Genomic DNA, 18,139 nt, shown 5'->3' with positions numbered 1-18,139 from the left:
TGGCCCATCCAGTCCAACACTCTGTGTCCCAAAGTGGCAAAAAAACCCCTCCAAGTTCCAACAGGAGGTTCACAAGTGGGGCTAGAAGCCCTTCCACTTTGCCCCCCCCTCCCAAGCACCAAGAATACAGAGCATCACTGCCCCAGACAGTTCCAATAATATGCTGTGGCTAATAGCCACTGATGGACCTCTGCTCCCTATTTTTATCCAATACCCTCATGAGAAAGGGAGAAAAGTACTTCTTTCTCTACCGTCTCCATCCCGTGCATAATCTTGCAAACCTGTATCATGTCACCCCGCAGTCGACGTTTCTCCAAACTAAAGAGTCCCAAGCGTTTTAACCTTTCTTCATAGGGAAAGTGTTCCAGCCCTTTAATCATTCTAGTTGCCTTTTTCTGGACTTTCTCCAATGCTATAATATCCTTTTTGAGGTGCGGCGACCAGAACTGCACACAGTACTCCAAATGAGACCGCACCATCGATTTATACAGGGGCATTATGATACTGGCTGATTTGTTTTCAATTCCCTTCCTAATAATTCCCAGCATGGCGTTGGCCTTTTTTATTGCAAATGCACACTGTCTTGACATTTTCAGTGAGTTATCTACCATGACCCCAAGATCTCTCTCTTGGTCAGTCTCTGCCAGTTCACAGCCCATCAACTTGTATTTGTAGCTGGGATTCTTGGCCCCAATGTGCCTGACTTTGCACTTGGCCACATTGAACTGCATCTGCCACGTTGACGCCCACTCACCCAGCCTCAATAGATCCCTTTGGAGTGCCTCACAATCTTTTCTGGTTCTCACCACCCTGAACATTTTAGTGTCATCCGCAAACTTGGCCACTTCACTGCTCACTCCCAACTCTAAATCATTTATGAACAAGTTAAAGAGCATGGGACCCAGTACCGAGCCCTGCGGCACCCCACTGCTTACCGTCCTCCACTGCGAAGACTGCCCATTTATACTCACTCTCTGCTTCCTATTACTCAGCCAGTTTTTGATCCACAAGAGGACCTGTCCTTTTACTCCATGACTCTCAAGCTTACTAAGGAGCCTTTGATGAGGAACTTTTATCAAAAGCTTTCTGGAAGTCAAGGTAAACAACATCTATCGGGTCGCCTTTGTCCACATGTTTGTTCACCCCCTCAAAGAAATGTAACAGGTTAGTGAGGCAAGATCTTCCCCTACATAACCCATGCTGAGTCTTCCTCAATAACCCGTGTTTCATCAATGTGCCTACTCATTCTGTCCTTTATAATGGTTTCTACCAACTTTCCCGGTATTGAAGTCAGACTGACTGGCCTGTAATTTCCCGGATCTCCTCTGGAACCCTTTTTAAAGATGGGGGTGACATTTGCTACCTTCCAGTCCTCAGGAACGGAGGCAGACTTCAGTGAAAGATTACAGATTTTTGTTAGAAGATCCACAAGTTCAACTTTGAGTTCTTTCAGAGCTCTCGGATGTATGCCATCCGGACCCAGTGACTTATTAGTTTTTTAATTCGTCCATCAGTTGTAGTACCTCCTCTTTTGTCACCTCAATCTGACTCAGGTCTTTCAACACCCCTTCCAGAATTACTGGTTTTGGGGCGGGCAAAAAGTTCTCATCTTCCACAGTGAAGACGGAGGCAAAAAATGCATTCAGCTTCTCAGCCATTTCCCTATCCTCCTTCAGTAATCCTTTTACCCCATGGTAATCCTTTTACCCCATGTAATGCTGATTTTAATTCTGAACATATTATTTTATTGAATGGATTATTTTACAGCTGGCTGTTTTACTCTTATTTTATTATCGTGGATTTCTACATTGTGAGCCGCCCTGAGTCTCCTCCGGCGGGGAGGGCAGGGTAGAAATAAAATAAAAATAAATACATTTGATACATATCTAAAGAAGCTGGAGGGGGGAAAAATGAAAAAAAGAAAAATATCAGCAAGGGATGTTTTTTTTGGCAGCTCTTCAGGTCTAAATTGGGCTAATTCTACCTTCTGAAAAGAAGATAATTTCCATGTTTCTTTGGTTGAGAACACATAATTGAAGTTATTTCCATTCCAAGAAAGGAACCTCTGGTACATCGCTTGCAAATGGGCAGGGGGGGGGGAAAATGAACATAAATGGTGCCGCCCGGGTGAGGGGAAGCGTTCATTAGTGCCCGGCGCTCAAACGTCTTCACTGAAAGGTGTTTATCACTTGCTCGGCGGCTTTTTTCCGGAAGGTGGGTCGAAACCGAGCGTGGCTAGGCATGATATCCCCTTGAACGAGTCGTGGCTGAAAGTGAGTCGGATTGTTATGGGAAGGGCCTTTTTTTTTTAGCAGGAACGCAGTTCTGGAAGGCTTGGCGTCGGGGGTGTGGCCTAATATGACATTTAAAAGTTTTATTAATTCCAAAACGTTGGAATGGGGAAGAAGAAGGAAAAAAGAAATAAAGATTACTAATCAGTCTTAATCTGCATAGAGAATTCACTGCCACAGGAGGTGGTGGCGGCTACAAGCACGGCCAGCTTCAAGAGGGGACTGGATAAAAATATGGAGCAGAGGTCCATCAGTGGCTATTAGCCAGAGTGTATGTGTGTGTGTGTGTGTGTGTGTGTGTGTATATATATATATATATATATATATATATATATATATATATATATATATATATATATATATATATATATATATATATATATATATTTGTGTGTGTATTTGGAGAGCCAGTTTGGTGTAGTGGTTAAGTGTGTGGACTCTTATCTGGGAGAACCGGGTTTGATTCCCCACTCCTCCACTTGCACCTGCTGGAATGGCCTTGGGTCAGCCATAGCTCTGGCAGAGGTTGTCCTTGAAAGGGCAGCTGCTGTGAGAACCCTCTCAGCCCCACCTCCTTCACAGGATGTCTGTTGTGAGGGAGGAAGGTAAAGGAGATTGTGAACCGCTCTGAGACTCTTTGGAGTGGAGGGCGGGATATAAATCCAATATCTTCTTCTTCTTGTGTGTGTGTGTGTATATACATGCACATATATTGGCCACTGTGTGACACAAAGTGTTGGATTGGATGGGCCATTGGCCTGATCCAACATGGCTTCTCTTATGTTCTTATGAGAGCCCTTTCAAATTATACAAGCCTACATCTGCAATACTTTCTTAAAATACATAGATTGTCACATATCGTTGTCTCTCAGCGTTTTAATATTTAGTGTTATAAATCTTTTTTTGTTAAAATAGCTATTGAATTTGACATTTCCAGTAAAAGCAATCTTAAAATACAGAATATAGGAAAAGGGAGATATAAGTTCACACCAGAGAAACGTAAGAGTCTTGAGTATCTAACCAGACATAGAATTTCAACCAATATTTGCTTCTTCCTTAGATTTCCCAGCCAACAGCTGGGATAAAAAGTCCAGCTCTGCTGTTTCCAGAATTTTTCCCACTAAGTCCATTCTCGTGGTGATTTCCTGCGATTTCCATCTCTGTGGGGTGTGGCCTAATATGTAAAGGAGCTTCTCCTGGGCTTTTTCTACAAAAAACCATATGTGAAACCACGGTGACATCAGGGGTGTGTGGCCTAATATGCAAATGAGTTCCTGTTGGGCTTTTTCTATGGAAAAAAAAAGCCCTGGTTATGGGCAAGTTTGGAATGGAAATAAAGAGGACACCACAGAAAGCCCGAAAATTTTTTAAAAAGGAGAGAAGGCATTTGCTTCTTGGCTTTTTCATTCCCCACAAAGGGACTTCCTGATCCAGCATATTTTTTTTAAAGTTTAATGAGCCTGCTTCGGCGGGGAGGGCGGGATATAAATAAAATGACTGATTGATTGATTGATGATGAAAACTGGAGATTCATTTTAATCCAGTGTTTGTTTTTCATGTAGATTGCTTCCTCTTCTCTTACCAGCTCCGGGTCCTCTCAAATAGTGGAAGAGAAACAAGGAAATGAAGATATTCTTACGGAAAAGAGGTCTATCTACAGCAAGGGCGTCAAACTCATTTCTTATGAGGGCCAGATCTGACATAAATGAGACCTTGTCGGGCCGGGCCATGTGTGTATCTATTTAAGATTAGATAGCAGAGATAGAAACTGTATTAAAGGATACAGACAAACACAAATAATTTTTTTTTTCAAGAAAACTTAAAATGTTAGCACTTGTTGGTCTTAAAGGTGCTTTCTTTGTATCTCTCCCATAGGACCCAGGGAACTGGGTAAAGGAAGCTGAGGTCCATCAGTGGCTATTAGCCACAGTATATTACTGTCTGGGGCAGTGATGTTTTGTATTCTTGGTGCTTGGGGGGGGGGGAGCAAAGTGGAAGGGCTCCTAGACCCACTTGTAAACCTCCTGATGGCATTTGGGTTTTTTGGGGGGGTTTCTTGGCCACTGTGTGACACAGAGTGTTGGACTGGAGGGGCCACTGGCCTGATCCAACATGGCTTCTCTTCTGTTCTTATGTGACACAGAGTGTTGGACTGGAGGGGCCACTGGCCTGATCCAACATGGCTTCTCTTATGTTCTTATGTGACACAGAGTGTTGGACTGGAGGGGCCACTGGCCTGATCCAACATGGCTTCTCTTATGTTCTTATGTGACACAGAATGTTGGACTGGAAGGGCCACTGGCCTGATCCAACAGGGCTTCTCTTGTGTTCTTATGTGACACAGAGTGTTGGACTGCAGGGGCCACTGGCCTGATCCAACATGGCTTCTCTTATGTTCTTATGTGACACAGAATGTTGGACTGGATGGGCCACTGGCCTGATCCAACAGGGCTTCTCTTGTGTTCTTATGTGACACAGAGTGTTGGACTGGAAGGGCCACTGGCCTGATCCAACATGGCTTCTCTTCTGTTCTTATGTGACACAGAGTGTTGGACTGGAGGGGCCACTGGCCTGATCCAACATGGCTTCTCTTATGTTCTTATGTGACACAGAATGTTGGACTGGAAGGGCCACTGGCCTGATCCAACAGGGCTTCTCTTCTGTTCTTATGTGACACAGAGTGTTGGACTGGAGGGGCCACTGGCCTGGTCCAACAGGGCTTCTCTTATGTTCTTATGTGACACAGAGTGTTGGACTGGAGGGGCCATTGGAGGGAGGAGGCCTCAGCCAATAAATAGGAAAGAGAGGCTTGTCTCAGTATCTCTGCTGTGCGATTGAGAGACCCTGGAAAAACAAGCTCTGCCTTATCCCCTTCCTTCCTAAGGAAGGAGCCTCAGCCAATGGAGAAAACAGAGGTTTTGCTCTGTAGTTCCTATGCGATTGAGCAAGCCTTGCAAGGCAAGCTGTTATGCAGAAGGAAGGGATAGGGAGAAGGAAGCAGATGACAGCCAGTTGCTCTGGGGCCTAATAGGAGCCCTCTGGGGGCCTGATTCGGCCCCTGGGCCACATGTTTGACACCCCTGATCTAGAGCTACTAGCCATGGTGACTAAAGAGAACCTCCACATTCCACTGGCTGTGGTTCATAGAATCATAGAGCTGGATGGGACCTCCAGGGTCATCTAGTCCAACCCCCTGCACAATTCAGGAAACTCACAAACACCTCCCCCTAAATTCACAGGATCTTCATCGCTGTGAGATGGCCATCTAGCCTCTGTTGAAAACCTCCAAGGAAGGAGAGCCCAACACCTCCTGAAAAAGCCTGTTCCACTGAGGTCAGGAATCCTAGCATCCTAGAGTTGGAAGGGACCTCCAGGGTCATCTAGTCCAACCACCTGCACAATGCAGGAAACTCACAAATGCCTCCCCCTAAATTCACAAGATCTGCATCACTGTCAGATGGCCATCGAGCCTCTGCTTAAAAACCTCCAAGGAAGGAGAGCCCACCACCTCCTGAGGAAGCCTGTTCCACTGAGGTCAGGAATCCTAGAATAATAGAGTTGGAAGTGACCTCCAGGGTCATCTAGTCCAACCCCCTGCACAATGCAGGAAAGTCACAAACACCTCCCCCTAAATTCACAGGATCTTCATTGCTGTCAGATGGCCATCTAGCCTCTGTTTAGAAACCTCCAAGGAAGGAGAGCCCACCACCTCCCGAGGAAGCCTGTTCCACTGAGGAACCGCTCTAAACTCACAAAGACCTCCCCCTAAATTCACAGGATCTTCATTGCTGTCAGATGGCCATCTAGCCTCTGTTTAGAAACCTCCAAGGAAGGAGAGCCCACCACCTCCCAAGGAGGAAGCCTGTTCCACTGAGGAACCGCTCTAAACTCACAAAGACCTCCCCCTAAATTCACAGGATCTTCATGGCTGTCAGATGGCCATCTAGCTTCTGTTGAAACACCTCCAAAGAAGGCGCGCCCACCACCTCCCGAGGAGGAAGCCTCTTCCACTGAGGAACTGCTCTATCAGAATCATAGAACCATAGAGTTGGAAGGGACCTCCAGGGTCAACTAGTCCAACCCTCTGCACAATTCAGGAAACTCACAAACACCTCCCCCTAAATTCACAGGATCCTCATCCCTGTCAGATGGCCACCTAGCCTCTGTTGAAAAACCTCCAAGGAAGGAGAGCCCACCACCTCCAGAGGAGGAAGCCTGTTCCACTGAGGAACCGCTCTAACGGTCAGGAAGTTCTTCAGACATCCCAGAAGTTCCAAGCCAGGATTGGGAGGGGTGCTTTTCTATACCTGAGACCCTGTTTTAACTGGAGCACTGGGGAGTTAAACCTGGAGCTTAAGCCAGACAAAGCAGGGGCTTCATCGCTGAGCTAAGAAGAGAGAGCCAGTTTGGTGTAGTGGTGAAGTGCGTGGACTCTTATCTGGGAGAACCGGGTTTGATTCCCCAGTCTTCCACTTGCACCTGCTGGAATGGCCTTGGGTCAGCCATAGCTCCAGCAGAGGTTGTCCTTGAAAGGGCAGCTGCTGGGAGAGCCTTCTCCAGCCCCACCCACCTCACAGGGTGTCTGTTGTGGGGGAGGAATGTAAAGGAGATTGTGAGCCGCTCTGAGACTCTTCGGAGTGGAGGGCGGGATATAAATCCAATATCTTCATCTACCTCACAGGGTGTCTGTTGTGGGGGAGGAAGGGAAAGGAGATTGTGAGCCGCTCTGAGACTCTTCGGAGTGGAGGGCGGGATATAAATCCAATATCTTCATCTACCTCACAGGGTATCTGTTGTAGGGGGGTGGAAGGTAAAGGAGATTGTGAGCCGCTCTGAGACTCTTCGGAGTGGAGGGCGGGATATAAATCCAATATCTTCATGTACCTCACAGGGTGTCTGTTGTGGGGGAGGAAGGGAAAGGAGATTGTGAGCCGCTCTGAGACTCTTTGGAGTGGAGGGCGGGATATAAATCCAGTATCTTCATCTACCTCACAGGGTGTCTGTTGTGGGGGAGGAAGGGAAAGGAGATTGTGAGCCGCTCTGAGATTTTTCGGAGTGGAGGGCGGGATATAAATCCAATATCTTCTTTTAAGAACCTCTCCCTTTCTGACATTTTCAGAGGGTAGCAGTAGAAGAGCTCAGTTCAAATCCAAGAGGAGATTAGAGACCAATAAGATACGGGGGGGGGGGGGGGGTATAAACTCTCGAGAGTCGACGCTCCTGCACCTGAAGAAGGGAGCTTTGTGTCTCAAAAGCTTATACTCAGGAAATGTTGTTGGTAATTAAGGTGCTGGATGATATCTAGCTGTTTACATTTATAGTTTCGGGGGGCAACAATGTTGGTCTGTATTAGAAGAACAAGGTTCGAGTCCAATGGCACCGTAGAGACCAACAAGTGGAGAAAAGGGCAACTGGAATGATTAAAGGTTTGGAACACTTTCCCTATGAAGAAAGGTTGAAACGCTTGGGGCTCTTCAGCTTGGAGAAACGTCGATTGCGGGGTGACATGATAGAGGTTTACAAGATAATGCATGGGATGGAGAAAGTAGAGAAATAAGTCCTTTTCTCCCTTTCTCACGACACAAGAAGATGATATTGGATTTATATCCCGCCATCCACTCCGAATCTCAGAGTGGCTCACAATCTCCTTTATCTTCCTTTCCCACAACAGACACCCTGTGAGGTGGGTGGGGCTGAGAGGACTCGTGGGCACTCCATGAAATTGCTGAGCAGTCGGGTTAGAACTGATAAAAGGAAGTCCTTCTTTACCCAAAGGGTGATTAACACATGGCATTCACTGCCACAGGAGGTGGCGGCGGCTACAAGTATAGACGACTTCAAGAGGGGACTGGATAAACATATGGAGCAGAGGTCCATCAGTGGCTATTAGCCACAGTATATTGTTGGAACTCTATCTGGGGCAGTGATACTCTGTATTCTTGGTGCTCAGGGGGGGGGGGGCAACAGTGGGAGGCCTTCTAGTGTTCTGGCCCCACTGGTGGACTTCCTGATGGGGCCTGGGTTTTTTGGCCACTGTGCGACACAGAGCGTTGGACTGGATGGGCCATTGGTCTGATCCAACATGGCTTCTCTTATGCGCTCCAGAGTCAAACCTGCCTTCATCAGGCATCCTTTGTATATTTGATTCTCAAAGGTTTTTTGCCCCAAAAGCTTGCCATCTCTAAGGTGCTAGAGGCCTTGTATCTTGCTGTTCCCTTTCCTTATAGATCTGTTCCATTATTCCAAACTCGACATTTGTGGAGGAGGTACTTGAATTCATTTGCCATGATGGTAGAGGTTTGAGCAAGGCCTTTTGATGGTAGAGGTTTGAGAAAAGTTCTGATAGCTGGGGAACTGCTCTTTGTTTTGTTGAGTGGGCAAAAGGTGAAAGAGATTGAGAGTGATTGTTGATGATTGCTTAGGAGTGGTCTGCTCCACCCTTTTTGCATTTTAAGCTGCGCTTTGCCAAAGGCGCGAGCCGAAGGGCGAGAGCTAAAGGGCTCTTGGCCTGTGGCTCTTCGCCTAGGGGCTCCCTAAGGACCAGGAACCCAGATCCCTGATTTCCCTGTTCTCCCTATAAGGTAAGTTGACCCTCCAGAAGGGGAGCCAGAAAGGGAGCCACTTAAACAACAGCATTTAAAGAGGACTGTATATTTTAAAATATATATATATATATATATATCATGAAGGTAGAATGCCAGCAGGGGGGTGGGGGCATTCCAGTGTTTTGCATTGAGTGTCACATGTATGACTATCTGCCCACAGGACAGAAGTCTTGGGTGTGTGCTCGATGCAAGGAGCTCCTGGTCCTCAGGGAACGAGTTCGTACCCTTGAGGCCGAGGTGACTGCCCTGGAGAAGCAGAGACGGTCAGTTAGGCACTTGGGGAAGACTCTCGGGGGTGTATGCTGGGAATTATTAGGAAGGGAATTGAAAACAAATCAGCCAGTATCATAATGTCCCTGTATAAATCTATGGTGCGGTCTCATTTGGAGTACTGTGTGCAGTTCTGGTCGCCGCACCTCAAAAAGGATATTCTAGCATTGGAGAAAGTCCAGAAAAGGGCAACTAGAATGATTAAAGGGCTTGTACACTTTCCCTATGAAGAAAGGTTGAAATGCTTAGGGCTCCTTAGCTTGGAGAAACGTCGACTGCGGGGTGACATGATAGAGGTTTACAAGATAATGCATGGGATGGAGAAAGTAGAGAAAGAAATACTTTTCTCCCTTTCTCACAATACAAGAACTCGTGGGCATTCGATGAAATTGCTGAGCAGAAAGGTTAAAACGGATAAAAGGAAGTACTTCACTTCTTCACCCAAAGGGTGATTAACATGTGGCATTCACTGCCACAGGAAGTGGTGGCGGCCACAAGCATAGCCACCTTCAAGAGGAGGTTAGATAAAAATATGGAGCAGAGGTCCATCAGTGGCTATTAGCCACAGTGTTTGTGTGTGTGTGTGTGTGTGTATATATATATATATATATATATATATATATATATATATATATATATATATATATATATATATTTGGCTGCTGTGTGACACAGAATGTTGGACTGGATGGGTCATTGGCCTGATCTAACATGGCTTCTCTTATGTTCTTATGTTCTTAAGGTTTTGTTTTTTTCTGGAATCCTGAGAAAGAGGAGGGCAGCTGCTGGGCACAAGGAGGAGAGGAAGAAAAAACTTGGAAGTTGGACTCCGAGTTCTCCCTTTGGGAGGAGAGGTCCTGTGATTTTAAACTGGTGGGCTGCAGGAAGCCTCTCCTCTCGTCTCTGGTCCAAAATGCTGATCGATGCCTCCTGTTGCTGAGCCATCTTCTGATGATGCCTTCAGGATGCTAATTGATGCCTGCTGTTGCTGAGCCATCTTTTGATGATGCCTTCAGAATGCTAATCGATGCCTGCTGTTGCTGAGCCATTTTCTGATGACGCCTTCAGGATGCTAATCGATGCCTGCTGTTACTGAGCCATCTTCTGATGATGCCTTCAGGATGCTAATTGATGCCCAGTTTGTAAGAACTGGGGAGCTGCAGCTTTTGCTACGAATGCCATGCCACTCCCTCCATTTCGCTTTCTCTGGCTTATTCAGCAAGACTGGGTGGGCCACTCGTACCACCCCAGCAGAGCCCCATCTGGTGGGGAAGGGTGTTCCCCAAATGCGGTCTTCGGCAAGCCCTCCAAAGCCAGTTTGGTGTAGTGGTTAAGTGCGCAGACTCTTATCTGGGAGAAACGGGTTTGATTCCGCACCCCTCCACTTGCAGCTGCTGGACTGACCTTGGGTCAGTCATAACTCTCAGAGCTATTCTGCTCAAGAGCAGTTCTGGGAGAGCTCTCTCAGCCCTACCACAGTGTGTCTGTTGTGGGGAGGGGAAGGGAAAGGAGACTGCAAGCCGCTCTGAGACTTCGAGTGAAGGGCAGGGTATAAATCCAATCTCTTCCTCTTTTATTTCCTGGGAACTTCATAAAAGGAGACCGTGGTTTTGGTGCAAATGCAAAAGGTGGTTATTGCAATTGATAAAAAAATATCTCCGCACCCTGAGCAAGAATGCCAAAGCACTGGCATCCGAGTTTTCCTTTTGGGATGAGAGGTCCTGTGATTTTCCACAGGTGGGCTGCAGGAAAGTGCTCCTTTCGTCTCTGGTCCAGAATGCTGATCGATGCCCGCTGTTGCTGAGCCATCTTCTGATGATGCCTTCAGGATGCTGATTGATGCCTGCTTTTGCTGAGCCATCTTCTGACAATGCCTTTGTAAGAACTGGGAAGCTGCAGCTTCTGCTACGAATGCCATGCCACTCCCTCCATTTCGCTTTCTCTGGCTTATTCAGCAAGACTGGGTGGGCCACTTGTACCACCCCAGCAGAGCCCCATCTGGTGGGGAAGGGTGTTCCCCAAATGCGGTCTTCGGCAAGCCCTCCAAAGCCAGTTTGGTGTAGTGGTTAAGTGCGCAGACTCTTATCTGGGAGAACCGATTTGATTCCACACTCCTCCACTTGCAGCTGCTGGACTGACCTTGGGTCAGTCATAACTCAGAGCTGTTCTGCTCAAGAGCAGTTCTGGGAGAGCTCTCTCAGCCCTGCCACAGGGTGTCTGTTGTGGGGAGGGGAAAGGAAAGGAGACTGCAAGCCGCTCGGAGACTTCGAGTGAAGGGGCAGGGTATAAATCCAATCTCTTCCTCTTCTCTTATTTCCTGGGAACTTCATAAAAGAAGGAGACTGTGATTTTGGTGCAAATGCAAAAGGTGATTGTTGCAATTGATAAAAAAAAAACCTCTCCGCACCCTGAGCAAGAATGCCAAAGCACTGGAGTGCTACGATTTCAACAAAACCTCAAAGGAAGCAATTGCTTCCAACCCCCTCCCCCCGGTTCTGTATCAAACTGTGCTGAAAAGCCGCATTATGCAGATTAAGGCTAGATTGAGACTGTTTTGCTTCTAGCCGGGCATTTCTCGAAGATTGCTTATCTCTTTGGAGGAGGGGAAAAAAAAGCCAGCACAAAGGGAACATGCAGATCCGGTGGTTTGAGTATTAAATTGCTCTGAAGGCAAGGGGGACCATTAGCCATCAGACACAGCGGGGCTCTGACCAGAGGAGCTGTAGCTGAAGCCTGTTTTCATCCTGCTTCGCCATCCAAGCCGAGGAACTTCGGCGCCAAGGGAGACCGAGTGCCTCCAGGAAATTCAGATTCCGCTCTCCAGAACAAAATAGGGGGCTCGGCTGCCCGCTTGTGGCAGGAGACCTCCAGGCAATTGCAGTCCTTTCCGGCTGATGATCAGCTGATCGCCGGGCAAAAACCGGGGACTAAGAGAGTGGGGGTGGGGGCCACGCAGTTAAGAACATAAGAACATAAGAGAAGCCATGTTAGATCAGGCCAATGGCCCATCCAGTCCAACATTCTGTGTCACACAGCGGCCAAATATATATATATATATATATATATATATATATATATACACACACACACACACTGTGGCTAATAGCCACTGATGGACCTCTGCTCCATATTTTTATCTAACCCCTTCTTGAAGGTGGCTATGCTTGTGGACGCCACCACCTCCTGTGGCAGTGAATTCCACATGTTAATCACCCTTTGGGTGACGAAGTACTTCCTTTTATCCGTTTTAACCTGCCTGCTCAGCAATTTCATCGAATGCCCACGAGTTCTTGTATTGTGAGAAAGGGAGAAAAGTACTTCTTTCTCTACTTTCTCCATCCCATGCATTATCTTGTAAACTTCTATCATGTCACCCCTCAGTCGACGTTTCTCCAAGCTAAAGAGCCCTAAGCGTTTCAACCTTTCTTCATAGGGAAGGTGTTCCAGCCCTTTAATCATTTTAGTTGCCCTTTTCTGAACTTTCTCCAATGCTATAATATCCTTTTTGAGGTGCGGCGACCAGAACTGCACACAGTACTCCAAATGAGACCGCACCATCGATTTATACAGAGGCATTATGATACTGGCTGATTTGTTTTCAATTCCCTTCCTAATAATTCCCAGCATGGCGTTGGCCTTTTTTATTGCAAACGCACACTGTCTTGACATTTTCAGTGAATTATCTACCATGACCCCAAGATCTCTCTCTTGGTCTGTCTCTGCCAGTTCACACCCCATCAACTTGTATTTGTAGCTGGGATTCTTGGCCCCAATGTGCATTACTTTGCACTTGGCCACATTGAACCGCATCTGCCACGTTGACGCCCACTCACCCAGCCTCAACAGATCCCTTTGGAGTTCCTCACAATCCTCTCTGGTTCTCACCACCCTGAACAATTTAGTGTCATCCGCAAATTTGGCCACTTCACTGCTCACTCCCAACTCTAAATCATTTATGAACAAGTTAAAGAGGATGGGACCCAGTACCGAGCCCTGCGGCACCCCACTGCTTACCGTCCTCCACTGCGAAGACTGCCCATTTATACTCACTCTCTGCTTCCTATTACTCAGCCAGTTTTTGATCCACAAGAGGACCTGTCCTTTTACTCCATGACTCTCAAGCTTTCTAAGGAGCCTTTGATGAGGAACTTTATCAAAAGCTTTCTGGAAGTCAAGGTAAACAACATCTATCGGGTCTCCTTTGTCCACATGTTTGTTCACCCCCTCAAAGAAATGTAACAGGTTAGTGAGGCAAGATCTTCCCTTGCAGAACCCATGCTGAGTCTTCCTCAATAACCTGTGTTCATCAATGTGCCTACTCATTCTGTCCTTGATAATGGTTTCTACCAACTTTCCCGGTATTGAAGTCAGACTGACTGGCCTGTAATTTCCCGGATCCTAGCAGACAAATTAAAAATGTTCCTAGCAGACAAATTAAAAATGAAAATAAGGCCTCATCCGCTTACAGGAATTTCTGACCAGGGGTCACTTTGTAGAAAAATAGGTGGTGGAGCTCATCCAGGGATTGCTATGCAGATGTACCTACTATTCAAAGAACGCGGAACTCTTGGTAGGAGGAGGAGGAACTCTCAAAAAGGTTCAGGAGCTGTGCTCCTGTGAGCTCCCAATGAATCTGAGGCCTTGTGACGGAACCGGCCCGATTCTGCCTTCAGACCCGGTCCCGTCAGCTCCCTATTGAGTCGCCAACTTCTGGAGGGAGCTATTTCTCCTCCTGCCCCTTGGGCTCGCTGCCACCACCTGCTCAGTCTAGGGGTTCAGATTGAGAGCAACAGGACTCCCAATCCCCCTCTCCAGCTATGAGGCCAGGCCTCAAGGTCCTCTGCCACCCTGTACTTGGGTTTCACAGAGACCTCAGCACTTCTTTGGGGCACCCCTGGAGGATTGGCACCTTATCCAACTGCATGCCTTCCCCCTTCCCCGGGGCCCCCTTCTTAAAACAGCATGGTCTAAAGCGGTTTGGGGATCTATGTGGTACAGAGATGGACTGCCAGCATTTAAAACAGCAAAAATATTTAATTAAAAGAGCAAAAGAAAAGAACAGAAGAACAAAACAAAAACAGTTGCTTGTAAAAGGTTACACAGCACAGCACCCGCACAGCAAACAGCATGACAAAGGAAATGTGGTTATAAACGCATCCTACTGTCCCTGATCTAAACACGCCCTGCCTTTTGGATGACTTACTTTGTCTGGCTTCCTGGGGGCCTCATTTTGTGTAAATAGGCCTCTTCCCCAGGCAGGAGCTCCCAGGCTCACATCCTTCTCCATTGAGTGCTAGCTGAGAACTGGTTTCTCTTCCTGCCTAACACATGCCAAGAACAAAAGAACTTCCTGCCTCTCTAGGAGGCTTTCCCCCTAGAGTTGTTGGTTTGGCTCTGGAAGGGAGGGGGGAGTGAGGGGAAGGCTAGGCCCAAGCCTGCTTCGCAGTTTCATGTTTTCCCTCCCAATGAAGCACCAACCTTGACTAAAATGGCGTTTCTCCACAGGCCTGTTTTTGACCACAGAGGTCCCTAAGAAAGATCCCTATGAATGAGGGGTCATCGAAACTATTGAACATGTTCTCCTCTCGTGCCAATTTTACCAGGAGATACGGGCAAGGTTAATTAGTCCCTTAATAAGTAGATTTCAGGGCCGCTCCAGTCTTTGTAATTTTGAGGTCACTAGAAAGTTTCTAACAGAAGTGAGCCCACAGTGTCACGTTCTCTGGGTGCAGGCAGGCAGGAGTCCAAAGCCAGCCCAAGGTCAAAGTCCAGGAAGTCAAGCAGAAGCCAAGTCACCAATGCAGAATCACAAACCAGAATCAGAAGTCAATGTCCAAAAGCCAGAAGGTCAGGGTGCCAAGGAAATCAAGCAGGTCAGGATCAGGAATCAGGAAGGAGCGTGGATGCAAGCCAGAGAATAGACTTGTTGCTTCCACAAGGTTTCCAGGTCCTGGGTGGGAGCTATATGGAAGTCTCAATCAGCCTGCTCCTTGGATGGCAGTGACTCTGCTAGAACTCAGGGCTGAAAGATCTGAAGCATCGGCGTGCCTCATGTCTTTGCTCTGAAAGTTCTTTCCAGAGTCTGCTTTGAACTCTTGAGATGGGAGGAGGAGAGCTTGGAGGAGATTGATCGTCAACAGCTGATACTGGTGCCTGGAGAGTGATTGATAGGCCCGCTGCTGTTTGTTCAGCAGAGGAACTGACTGGCAACTCTTCCAGGTGTGTTAACCCTTCGAGCTCCTCCTTGTCAGGGCTCATGACACACAGATTACAGGTCTTTGTGCAAGGTCCTTTTCAATTGCATCTCAAGTTCGCAAAGATATATTATGTTTTGGAGTCAAATTTTAATTGCTATTAATTGCTGATCCCGATAGAGGAGGGAGGGATATAAATATAATAAAACAAACAAACAAACATGTACCCTATTTTATATACCCTATTTCCTACTGTTATCTTATGAGATATTTGAATATTTTGTAAGCATTGTAACTTTCCCTTTTAGCTTTTGAATTTTTTTTTTCTGATTTGTGCTGGTTGTTGATTGTATTAAAATCGAACGAATGACCATAGAGTTCCTGATGGTTCCTAGAGCTGCCCAGAAGTTACCACGGTACCTCTAGGAACTGCTAGAAATTCTTATGGTAAGGTTATCCCATATGCCAGGGGTATCGAACGTGCAGCCCAAGGGCCAGATCAGGTTCCTGGAGGGCTCCTATCAGGCCCAGGAGCAACTCACCGCCATATGTTTTCTTCTCTCTCTCTTGCTTCCTTCTGCATCACAGCTTGCTTTGCAGGCTTGCTCAATTGCACCGGAGCTATGGCATTATACACCACTCAGATTCTGCCCCTCCCCAAACACTGCCCTGAACTCTGTCAACTGGGCATCAGTTGTTACTCCAAGAGAACTCAACAACCCCCTAGAGGCTGGCAACCCAGACTTCAGATTGGAAAATTCCTGGAGATTTGGAAGGATGGAGCCTAGGGAAGGGAGACTTAAGTGTGCTACCATGCCCTCGAGCCCACTCTCCAAAGCAGGGGTGTGCAGCCTGAGGGATGGACCAGGCCCCCGGAGGGCTCCAACCAGGCCTATGAGCAACTCACTGTCGTCTGCTTCCTTTTCTCGCTTTTGCTTCCTTTTGCATTAAGCTTGCTTGGCCAGGCTTGCTCAATCGCACAGGAGCTACAGAGCAAAGCCTCTATTTTCTCCATTGGCTGAGGCTCCCTCCTTGGGGAGGAAGGCAGGAGGAATAGTTTGCTTTGCCAGGTTCTCTCAATTGCACAGCATCACATGAAGCAGCTTATGCACAAAAGCTCGCGATGCCCGGCCATTTCATGTTTCCCCCTGGGCTTCAGGCTCCAAGCACTGACCATGAGATTTCTGTAATGAATGCCCATCAATCAAAAGTAGGTTTGCGACTTACAAATGCGCACCTGAGCAACACCTGAACAGCATACTCAAGACTGCTGCATTGCAGACATTGTCTCCAGTTTTTGATGCAATAATTCAGAGCAAGAGCTGTGAGTCATCAGAGACTGTTAAATAAACGTGGGTGCTAATCTTTTAAGCATACTTTATGCTTAGTGTTTTAACAAACCTTTAATTGCATTTAGCTGTGTCCTTTATAAAGTTTATGTCTCCTCTACCCGACATTACATTTTATGACACACATTAATGTCAGATCTGGCCCTCATAACAAAAGAGTTTGACACCCTTGCCATACGCATACACACACAACCTTCCTACACGAGGAGTCCCGTGAGCCTCTTTGAAGAGGACTGCAGAGCTGTTGGTAAAGGGGAACGCAAAAAGCGTAAGAGAGCAATTGGGAAAACTTTCAGCTACTTTTTAAAAAAATTACAGCAAACCTGCCCTCACATATATGGGCAGTTTTTCCAGTGTGTGTGTGTGTGGGGGGGTGCTGTGAAAGGAAGTAGAAGCAGGCCTCGGATTCCGTGGGAGCTCACAGGAGCACAGCTCCTGAACCTTTCTGAGAGTTCCACCTCCTCCTCCTGATATCACTTTACTCTGCTCTGGTGAGACCTCACCTGGAGTCTTGTGTTCAGTTTTGGGGGCCACATTTTAAGAAAGATCTAGACAAGCTGGAAAGGGTCCAGAGGAGGGTAATGAAGATGCTGAGGGGTCTGGAGACCAAGTCCTATGAAGAAAGGCTGAAGGAGCTGGGCATGTTTAGCCTGGAGAGGAGGCGGCTGAGAGGTGATAGGATCACCATCTTCAAGTACTTGAAGGGCTGTCATATAGAGGGGTCTGGAGACCAAGTCCTATGAGGAAAGGTTGAAGGGGCTGGGCATGTTTAGCCTGGAGAGAAGGCGGCTGAGAGGTGATAGGATCACCATCTTCAAGTACTTGAAGGGCTGTCATATAGAGGGGTCTGGAGACCAAGTCCTATGAGGAAAGGTTGAAGGGGCTGGGCATGTTTAGCCTGGAGAGGAGGCGGCTGAGAGGTGATAGGATCACCATCTTCAAGCACTTGAAGGGCTGTCCTCTAGAGGATGGGGCGGAATTGTTTTCTGTGGCCCCAGAAGGTTGGGCCACAACCAATGTGATGGAATTAATGTAAAATTTATTTATTTATTTATTTAATTAAATCAAAAGAATTCCAGCTAAACATTAGGAAGAACTTCCTGACCATTAGAGCGGTTCCTCAGTGGAACAGGCTTCCTCGGGAGGTGGTGGGCTCTCCTTCCTTGGAGGTTTCTCAACAGAGGCTAGATGGCCATCTGACAGCGATGAAGATCCTGTGAATTTAGGGGGAGGTGTTTGTGAGTTTAGAGCGGTTCCTCAGTGGAACAGGCTTCCTCGGGAGGTGGTGGGCTCTCCTTCCCTGGAGGTTTTTCAACAGAGGCTAGATGGCCATCTGACAGCGATGAAGATCCTGTGAATTTAGGGGGAGGTGTTTGTGAGTTTAGAGCGGTTCCTCAGTGGAACAGGCTTCCTCGGGAGGTGGTGGGCTC

General features: G+C 47.3%; 1 protein-coding gene across 1 annotated transcript in view; it reads right to left on the bottom strand.

The window, feature by feature from the left end:
• Positions 1-11,027, bottom strand: part of LOC132574389 (lipoma-preferred partner homolog) — a 116,886-nt gene extending 105,859 nt beyond the window's left edge. The window contains exon 1 of the mRNA XM_060242752.1: positions 10,854-11,027. Within this exon, the coding sequence (XP_060098735.1) occupies positions 10,854-11,027 (174 nt within the window). The remainder of the gene's footprint in view (positions 1-10,853) is intronic.
• Positions 11,028-18,139: the final 7,112 nt, after the last annotated feature.

The sequence above is a fragment of the Heteronotia binoei genome, chromosome 6 (assembly GCF_032191835.1).
Source record: "Heteronotia binoei isolate CCM8104 ecotype False Entrance Well chromosome 6, APGP_CSIRO_Hbin_v1, whole genome shotgun sequence".
NCBI classification, from domain to species: Eukaryota; Metazoa; Chordata; class Lepidosauria; order Squamata; family Gekkonidae; genus Heteronotia; species Heteronotia binoei.
The sequence above is the reverse complement of the archived record's forward strand: the minus strand, read 5'-3'. Positions and strand labels throughout refer to the sequence as shown.